The sequence below is a fragment of the Macaca thibetana genome, chromosome X, assembly GCF_024542745.1.
Source record: "Macaca thibetana thibetana isolate TM-01 chromosome X, ASM2454274v1, whole genome shotgun sequence".
In the NCBI taxonomy this organism is placed as follows: domain Eukaryota; kingdom Metazoa; phylum Chordata; class Mammalia; order Primates; family Cercopithecidae; genus Macaca; species Macaca thibetana.
The window spans coordinates 6,863,380-6,873,966 of NC_065598.1; the positions used below are offsets into that span (position 1 = coordinate 6,863,380).

Sequence of the window (10,587 nt, forward strand, 5' to 3'; positions counted from 1 at the left end):
TACCTATCAACTAGTTGTTCAAGCACCTTGATTGTAAAAGATTAAGCAGAAATACTGTCATGGTCTTGCTTCTCAAGAGATAACATATTCCTAATTACAAGTTTCTAGAGTCAAACTCTGATAGATATCTGAAAAAAAGCAAATTGACTGCAGCTCAAAGAATAAGTCTGGTGACTAATCCAGGTGGATTTGGGAGTCACTGACTGAACAAAAACTGCCGCTAATAGCTTGAGGATATTCATTTTATATGAAATTATCATATGACTTTAGTGTAAACTGCCTGCTGATTTTTTTTATAGTAAACCTATTGAGTGTTGCTTAAATCTTCATATCTATAAAAATAGCTATCAGGAGTTATTAAACTCCTACTATGATGAAGACAGCCATGCTGTGGTGCAGTTCATGTTCTGTGTATGATGATTTAAATACATGAACAAGTACACAGGAGGTAGTTTGTTTAAAACTACAATGATGCATTTAATAAAGACTATTACTGAAATATGTGCTTTTCAGTGGTCACAGATGGAAGGGACAGTCACTGGGGAAATGTAAATTATACCAAAATCAAAAATACAAATATGCCTAACTTCTATTCCTCAATGCACACCACTGAAGAAGTGATGCAGCCAATTAGAGAGTTGGAAAAAGTACAACATATGTCCAATGAAAGACTGAATATATGAAGAACTTCTATAAGTCAATATAAAAAAAAATGTAGACAACCCGATAGAAAGATGGGATGGAATAGGCCCTTTAAAAAGTGACTATTTAGAAAACCAATGAACATATTCAAAGCTTCTCAAACCTGTCAGCCATCAGGGATATGCAAATTGAAACAACCATGTGATACCACTACACAACCTTCAGAATTTGCTAAAATGAAGAAGGCAAACAACATCAAATCTTGATGAAGATGTGGAACGATTGGAAATTTCATACATGTTGGGTGAAAGTCTAAATTGGTCATTTTGGAAAACTGTTGGGCAGTATTGAAATATTGTAGAATGTATTCATATTTTATGGGCCAACATTTCCAATCCTAAAAATCTGTACATCTGTTCACCATCAGCATGGAAAACAGTTGAGCAGCACTGTTTATAATCATCTCAAGTAGGACTCACGCCCTAACCACCATAAAAGTTGAGCCGTCTCTTTCAGCCATAGACTGAATAAGAAAACACTGAAGAAGTCTTGAATTTTAAAAAAAAAGTTTTTTGGACTAGATATTGAAGCATGAGTTGAATTTCATCCTTGATTTGGTCTGAGTTTGCTTCTGCTCAAGTTAGCATGGTGCACATTTCTTTACCTTAACATGCCTCCAAGCACCCTGCATTTACCTGTATTTCCGGTCATTCATTGGTGTTATTTCCTGGTGCTCACCCAGTGCCCAGCACAGAATACATGCCTATGGAACTACATATGTACTTATCAACCAGCAAGAAACAAATACATAAAATGATTTCTCAGACAGTGGAAGCATTTCCTGGTATTATTTTTTCCTTTGGGGTTTACTCAAAGGTTCGTTTCAAAATGTTTCAAGGAGATTTTATTACAAGAGAGAGTATCTGTTATGTGACGTCTCTAACACTTATGTCGGCTAACGATTTGGTTACTGAGAAAAGATGAATGGATTTTGAGAATGAGCCTTGAAGTTCTTTCATCTCCTATTAAAAGATATTGCTAACTTGTGGTTGGGCATGCTGTCTCATGCCTGTAATCCTAGCACTTTGGGAGGCTGAGGTGGGCAGATCACTTGAGGTCAGGAGTTTGAGACCAGCCTGGCCAACTTTATGAAACCCCGTCTCTACTAAAATGACAAAAGTAACCGGGTGTGGTGACACATGCCTGTAGTCCCAGCTACTCAGAAGGCTGAGGCCTGAAAATTGCTTGAACCCAGGAGGCAGAGGTTGCAGTGAGTTGAGATCAGGACACTGCACTCCAGCCTGGGCAACAGAACGGGACTTTGTCACATAAAACACACACACACACACACACACACACACACACACACAAAGACATTGCTAAATTGTGGTAAGAGACACTCCAGATAGTGAAGTCCTTGTCTGTTGTCTCTGACTTCTGTTTACTTCTAACAGGACCAGGGAAGGACCCTCATCTCTGAAAACTTCTGTTATGCTCCACAGTCTGGTAAGAAAACCAGCCCTCTGAAGAGGAGGGGATGATACTGATTATTGTTTATTTAATAGTAATGCTGTAATATTAATAATAAAAATCTTGAACTGTCTCCTCTAGAGATGTGTAATTCATAACCCTAGCATAAAATTGTCATTTTAAAAAAGAATCTTGGCATGAAATCTTTGAATTTAATAGGAGGGTATTATCACAAACAAAGGGAATGATAATATACTCCTTGTAACTGACTGGGCCCTTATCCTTGAACTTCTAAGTCTCTTCACCCATCCTCTTCTGTGATATGATAGGTAGAGTCCATTGTCTTCCAACCTTGAAAATGTATTTCAAGAGGTCACATGAAAGGGAAAACTCTTTGTTATTCTCTTTTTCTACTCTGAATAGAAAGCACACACAAGCTTAACCTGGAGCCCAGGAGGGCAGAGAGAAGCCTGTTTTTTTTGTTGTTGTTGTTTCTGGGCTTCTTGAGTTGATGTGTGACCCAGGGCGTACAAATAAATCCTTGTGATTCAATTACTTTATGTGCATAAAGAAGAAACTGCAATAAAGATTCTGAATCCATTTTGGATGTTTTACTGCAAACAGCATTCAAACCCACAACTCCCCTTCCCCTTCTGTCACCACAGCCAGGTAAGTAATAAGAATGCCTGGGGGTTGAGGGGGTGAAACTATGCAAGCTACAGATTGTGTTCAAGAAGGCTCCCTGCAACCTCATGCCTTAACCACCATGAAAGCTGAGTCATCTCCTTTCTCTGTGGCCGAAGCCATCTTTGTACTAGCTTGGGAGTCTTCCTTGCTCTTCCCAGAAAGCCCCACTATGTCATAAGCCTTTTCATACATTCTTTATGCATGTAATGTCATCAGTCTTGACCTCTAAAGCAAAGTTTGGATGTGTGCGTGTTTGGAGGGAGGGGCCATCCCACCTCTGTGGAATGACTACAGTGGGTATTAGGTCCCAGCCCTGAGCAATACCATAAAGAGCCACTATCATTTTGCAGAACAAGCAGAACTTTACCCCTTGGAGCAAAATAGTGCACTCACTCATCGATATTTGAATGACTGGCTTTTTAATATACTTTCTAAGGGCAATATATTTTATTTACTGCTGTGTCCATAGATGCCTTCTACATGGAATTTTCTTTTATCTCCACAGCCCAAAGTGATTCTCTTTGCTATAAACTGCCATAGCATTTTGATTGTCACTCTCTTACACAACTTATTACATTATTCCTTTTACTACAGTTATACCACGGTACTCACAAAATGAGTACATTGCAGAGCTTTGGAGGCAGGGTTGCCTGGTCATCATGGGACAGTGCCTTATACAATCTGTGTTCCCTGAATATATAAATGAATCCATTTTGAGTGCCAATAGCAAAGACAGGATAAAAGCACAATGCCATTTATTATGTGCCAGGTATCTACATGCACACATTTAAGAGAGTCAGAGAAGCTTCCCTTTGCTCTGCCACTTTCCAATAAAACTGGTGTACAAAACATGTTGATTTTGGTTCACTAACCCTGGACAAATGTGCCTTGAATATGGTTTAACCATGTGTCATATAAAAATAATTACAAGACTTGCTTTTATTTTTACATAGTATGTGTAGACCAGCTTGCCAAGCTCATTGCATGTAATCATTCAATGCCTCTGACGGTGACACTATAAGGTATACCCTATTTTATCCCCATTGTACATATGTGAAAACTGAGGATCCATGAAGCTAAGGAGCCTGTTGAAGATAAATGTTGGTAAGCTGGGATGCCAGGCATATGAACCCATGTGTTACGGCTTTAGAATTTATGGACAGTTGCTGTGGCTATAGTACTCTGCTGTATATGAGTTGTGGCAGGCAGACCCTAATTCCCTTCTCTTGAGCATAGGCCAGACCTGAGACTTGCTTCTAACCAGTAGAATACAGCAGAAGAGACGTGATGCTTCCTTTGTGATTATGTTACATAAGGTTGTAACTTTCATATTGCTGGGTGCTCCTCTCCCTCACTGGCACTGGAGAAATCAGCTGCCATATGTCAGAGGCCCACATGGCAGGGAAGGGAGGGCCATCTTTGGCCAACAGCCAGCAAGAAACTGAGGCCTTCAGCCCTTCAGTTCACAAGGAATTGAATTCTACCAACTATCGGGGGAAACCCCACCCCCGATGTTTAACGTGGGTTCTTTTCTATTTCCCTAAGCATCTCAGCTGGTTTGAGAAATAAAGGGAAAGAGTACAAAAGAGAGAAATTTTAAAGCTGGGTGTCCGGGGGAGACATCACGTGTCAGCAGGTTCTGTGATGCTCCCTGAGCTGTAAAACCAGCAAGTTTTTATTAGCGATTTTTAAAGGGGAGGGAGTGTACGAATAGGGTGTGGGTCACAGAGATCACATGCTTCACAAGGTAATAAAATATCACGAAGCAAGTGGAGGCAGGGTAAGATCACAGGACTACAGGATGGGGCGAAATTAAAATTGCTAATGAAGTTTTGGGCACGCATTGTCATTGATAGTATCTTATCAGGAGACAGAGTTTGAGAGCAGACAACCTGTCTGACCAAAATTTATTAGGCAGGAATTTCCTTGTCCTGATAAGCCTGGGAGCACTACAGGAGACCGGGGCTTATTTCATCCCTTTGGCTTAGACCGTAAAAGAAAGCTGCCTCCAAGGGGGCTGTTCATAGACCCACCCTCAGGGACGCATTCTCTTTCTTAGGGATGTTTCTTGCTGAGAAAAAGAATTTAGCAATATTTCTCCTATTTGCTTTTGAAAGAAGATAAATATGGCTCTGTTCTGTCTGGCTCACTGGCAGTCAGAGTTTCAGGTTACCTCCCTTGTTCCCTGAACATTGCTGTTATCCTGTTCTTTTTTCAAGGTGCCCAGATTTCATATTGTTCAAACACACATGCTCTACGAACAATTTGTGCAGTTAACGCAATCATCACAGGGTCCTGAGGTGACATACATCCTCCTCAGCTTATGAAGATGACGGGATTAAGAGATTAAAGTAAAGACAGGCATAGGAAATCACAAGGGTATTGATTGGGGAAGTGATAAGTGTCCATGAAATCTTCACAATTTATGTTTAGAGATTGCAGTAAAGACAGGTGTAAGAAATTATAAAAGTATTAATTTGGGGAACTAATAAATGTCCATGAAATCTTCACAATTTATGTTCTTCTGCTATGGCTTCAGCCAGTCCCTCCGTTCGGAGTCCCTGACTTCCTGCAACAGCCAACAATGATGCAGGCTTGGAAGTGGATCCTTCTCCAGTTGAGCCACAGATAAGACCACAGTGCTGGCTAACACTTCAATTGCTGATTGCAGTCTTGTGAGACTCTGAAGCAGAAAATCTACACAAGCCATACCCAGATTCCTGATCCACAGAAACCATGAGATAATAAATGTGGGCTGGTTTAAACGACTAAGTTCATGGTAATTTGTTACACACATATAGATAAGTAATGCAGGTGGGTTAGTATGATTAGAGAGGGAAGGCCAGAGAACAGCTTGATTCTCAGAACCTTTTATCACTGGCAGCTTTATTAATAATCATTTTTCTTTTTTCTTCCTTCTCAACTCATCTTAGAGTCATGCTTCCTAAATGACCCCAATCATAAGAATAACCGGGAGTGCTTGTGAAGTGTACAGAATTCCTACCTTTACGACTCATTGACTTGGTGGGGGAGGAGCCAAGGAGTCTAGAATTTCACCAAGACTTTCATGACATTCTTTTGCTCAGGCAAAGTTGAGAAGCACTGTCATATAGCTAGGGAGTGAATCTTGACCCTGGTTACATTTTAGACTCCCATAGAGTCTGAGGTGCATTGTCTGAGATGAAGCCTGGGGACTGGGATTTTTCTTTCTTTCTTTTTTTAAAATACTCCCCATGTGATTTTAACATGCAGCCAAATTTAAGAACTACTGATATTCAGCAAACCCAAGCAAGCTGATAGCAAATGTCAAGTACTCCATCAAGTAAGCATGCTAGTTATATAATGGGGAAGAGGGATAGAAGCCATTAATGTTTTAAGAGATATGGGCTTTCCCACAAGACTGACCTACTCCAAGCAAGATTGTCAGCTCACCTTTTCATGTTAAAGTGATTTATTCTAAAATGTTCCAAAAAGCACATGTAATTGCAGGATGTTTGAGTATAAGATGTTTTTTGAGTATCAAAGTGAATAAAAGCTGCCAGTGAATAAAATGGCAGAATTTGGTTTATAATATCTAGATTCTTCTAGAAACTTGGGTGGAGGATGTAAAGTGTACATATCCTGATGAGGTTGACTATCTAATTTGTGGGGCCCAGTATAAAATGAAAACGTAGTGCCCCTTATTCAAAAGACAGCCCAAAGTGCCATTAAAGGAAAAATAAGTATAAAGCATTTACCTGTCTTCTGCAGTCTCTCACTTGGCTTGTCATGGTGTTTTGTATTTGCTATTTAATGTTGTTCTGAGAAAAGGAAAATTAAAATTTTAAATTATTAGCATATTACCATTCACCTTTATGTGATGTAATACCAGCTTTAAATGCAAATAGAAGAGCATTTAACTTGTGGACAGAATCACTAAAATTACCTAATTTATGCCTCATGGTGCGTACATACATATGTATTTTGTTCTTACCAGAACAGTGGAAACACTACACAAAACTAAATCAACTGTTTTTATTTTGCTCCTTTCTATGTGCACATTGTACCTCACTATGATTAGTTAGTGTTAAGGAAGGACTTAATGGAAAAGGAATTACAGGCTTCCCTTCTTAGTCTTTTATTCTATGTCATCATTTTTCATCCTAAGGAGTTGGCTCATGCAGGGTAATAACCCAGGATTTTTTCATTTTGCATGTTTCTCAGAATGCCTGTGCCTTCTTTCTGAATTTGAAGGAAGTTGTAGTTTCAAGGGAAAGCATGGCCTCGCTCGGCTGTTAGCTTACTTACTTGTAGGTGTCCCATGCTTACGCTGTCCTCCTTCCGAGTCTCGCTGATCTCCCATGCACTGTGGGTTTACCAGAAGTCTGTGCTCATGGGCCACTGCATATGCCATCCATGAACAGGCAGTAAGTAAAACTGCCTTTGCAAAAATTGTTACAGTTATTGGGACCTGAGTTTGGAGAATACCATGTTGGGTAGAGAGAAAGGTATAAATGATGTGCTCATCAAATCATAAGTGAAATCGTAAGTTTTGATTTCTGCCTGTTCCTCCTTTGTCAAATAATTCTGAAATCAATTCCTAAATTGACATCCATGTAGCACCCCAACATTATGACATACAAGGTATGTTTCTTACAGGCTACGTTGGATGTATCTCTTTTGAGGTTCTCTCAAAGGCTTGGAGAAGGGGTAGACATAAATATTGCTCATCTGTCCTATCCCCTTAGCTTCAGTCCATCTCACCAGAAGGGACAAGTTACTGAGCCAAAGAATGGGCTGATTTGTAGGGAGAGGACATCTCAATGTAGGTTGGTAGAGTTAAAAGAAATATTTTCTTTTCCTCTTACCCAATTAAAATTTGAAAGATAGGCTTAGTACTTAGCACAAGTGAATTCACTTTGGAAAGCAGCACAAGTGAATTCACTTTGGAAAACAGCACAAGTGAATTCACTTTGGAAAACAGCACAAGTGAATTCACTTTGGAAAACAGCACAAGTGAATTCACTTTGGAAAACGTGAAGGCACTTTGAGCAACAGCAGTGGACTGTGCTGCCCTTGTAAGATATGTGTTGACTTACCAGGACCACCGTACCTAAGAGGGCAGGCCCAAATTGCCCTTACATTTTTATTTGGAACATTTCCTTTAGAAAACTTGTAACTTTTTTCCTGGTATCTTTGAAATATACCTAAATCATTTTGAAAGCTCAAAAAGACTCTTTCCAGCCTTGGGAACCAGCAATGTTTTCCTTAAGGACCTGGGAGCCATCCCTTCGAAATGTAAACATCAAGGGAGTTAGCACCTCCCACATCCTTTGAAATGTAAACATCAAGGGAGTTAGCACCTCCCGCTCTCAGTCTCTGTAGGAAGGTAGGAGCCTAACTTCAGAAGGGCTTGGTTCCTGGTTGCAAAACCACCTGTGTCATAAAGGTAAGCGGAGTTTATTTTTGCTTTGTACAAAACAAATTAACTAACACTATGGTCACTCCATTTATGGGGTGAACTGATGGTGAACTATGTGTAATAAACAATGTTGTCAAGTCCTCTTGAGGACTAGTTATTGTTTATCTTGGGAATGTATATGTAAGGGGTTTATATTTGCTTGGTTCTACAAAGAGTGATATTTCCTTCTATCTTCACAATCTCTAAGAGATTGTGGAATGTGATGTCCATTACATTTTGATTTAATGCATATTCAATAATGAAATTGTTTTCTTCCTCTTCTTCCTTCATGAAGAGGTTTTCTGGATTGGGAGAAAATTTTGTTTTTTTAACTAAATTTCCACAACAACATTCATGAGCATATCTTTTCTGCTTCTAAGGGAGATACCTCAATACACCTTAACATCATGAGATATTTTGGTGGTTAGATCTCCTAATACCTTGGGTATCTTGGTGATTGGATCGCCTAACATCTTGAGTGTTTTGATGCCTGGATCTCCTTCCCTCCACCTTCCACGCATACCCAGCCTGGCACCAATGAGTAAAACAGAACTACTCACTGCCCAAATGAGACACAAAAACATAGCTTCCTCTGTGTGTTCCAGTGACTGTCACACAAGTCCAACATCACAAGTCAGGGGATATGAGCCCTTAAGGGAAGTCTAGCCAGATATTTACTCCCAGGCTCAGAGAGGTGAAGTTTAACATCTTCATTTTTTGTAGTCCTAGAATGATCAAGTGTGATTTTGTGAGACTGTCTTTAGTTTCAGTGAGTAAAAGGGCATCTGCTGATCCTCTCCCATCTTTTCATGTATTAGATTAATATGTGGAAACAACAGGTTGCAGCAGAGAAAGAGGTTTAATCATAGAGCCACCAAATGAGAAGACTGGAAGAAACCAAATCCATGTCTCCGAGGAGTTTGGTGCCAGGGTTTATAAGTGTTTTGGAGTGGGTGGAAGTGTGGAAATCATTGACGGGTAGAAGAGTGCAGGGTGAAGTCATGGATCAGGGGGATGAAGAAGCCATGTTCTCATGCTGATCCCATTTCTCTCTCTGTGTGTGTGTGTGTGTGTGTGTGTGTGTGTGTGTGTGTTGGGTGGGGGTGGTCTTCAAACTGGTTGGCGTCAGCTGTTTTGCTGGAATTTAAGATCCGAAAAGTCTTAAGCAATTCTTAAACAAAAACTCTTCAATTCTAATGTCAGAGATCCTATCTATAAGAACAATGGGGATGCAAATTGATTCTTAAACAAATCCTTATGATTCTAGTGTCAGAAATCCTATCTATAGGAACACTGGGGGTGCAAACGGTCCGTATCTGCTATGTGACTTCCAGTTACAAGGAAGGGGGTCAAAGTGCAACCTGATTAATGCTTAATTATGGCTATATTTCTATCTAGAATTCTTAACCCTGTGAGAGTGGTTTCAAAACATATCATTCTTCTGTAATCCTGTAATACTTCACTTAGAGTTTCATACTCAAGACTGAAGATACACAAAGCCAGTGGCCAGACCACACAGGGCAATAGAACTTTCCCCTCCAGTCTTTGCAGGAATCTGCCTAGAATGGTCGAGATTGGGTTAGTGATTGCCAGCTTCCCAAATATTTGCCTGTCTTTAAACTTAGGAGGAACCAGAGAAAGACAAATATACTCCCCCATATAACAACATGAGATGCTGTGCTTTTAGATAGCCCACTGGCAGCTCCCCCGATGCCAACCACCTCCACTTGGGGCATACCTGAAGCCTTCCCTTTTCCACTATAAAGCTTTTTTATTTCTCCACCTGCCATTGAGTCTGTGCTAAACACAATTGCTAGCGGTGGACTCCATTGCTATAGCAGATTTTGTCCTAGGACTAAGAAGCCTAAATCTACCCCTAAGCTTTTCATTTAAATAGTGATTGCATTTCTGCAAGACTTGGATTCTTTATCATTCAGCTTTCTTGCACAGAATAATGAAGGTATGTTCCAGATGTAAGTGGCAAACAAGATCCTTTTTCTTGGAGGTTTTAAAGAACAAGGGTGACCTACTCTCAGAAACTTTACTAAGTATGCATATGTGCATGTCTTTTTGCATGCGTAGATTTAGGTGTTTAGAAGCCTTAATGATCCCAGTTTTAAAAGCATGGGGATGCCTGGGAAACTTGCCCATATCTGGCACTGGATAAAGAAACAATCAGCTGTCTTAGCCTTCTAACCTTCAGAACCCTGCCAATTCTGAGAGTATCATTACTATTATTTTTTTTTACAGCAATATCCCCTGTGCACAATGCACCCTTGCAGGAGTTCTGCCTGACTGTGGCCCATGCATAGTGCTCAGTGGAGACTGAAATATTTCTTCTGCTAGGC

At 40.1% G+C, this 10,587-nt stretch overlaps 1 protein-coding gene across 1 annotated transcript in view; it reads left to right on the forward strand.

The window, feature by feature from the left end:
- Positions 1-2,161, forward strand: part of STS (steroid sulfatase) — a 292,612-nt gene extending 290,451 nt beyond the window's left edge. Inside the window, exon 11 of the mRNA XM_050777490.1 lies at positions 2,097-2,161. Within this exon, the coding sequence (XP_050633447.1) occupies positions 2,097-2,122 (26 nt within the window). The 3' untranslated portion in view covers positions 2,123-2,161. The remainder of the gene's footprint in view (positions 1-2,096) is intronic.
- The last annotated feature ends 8,426 nt before the right edge of the window (positions 2,162-10,587 follow it).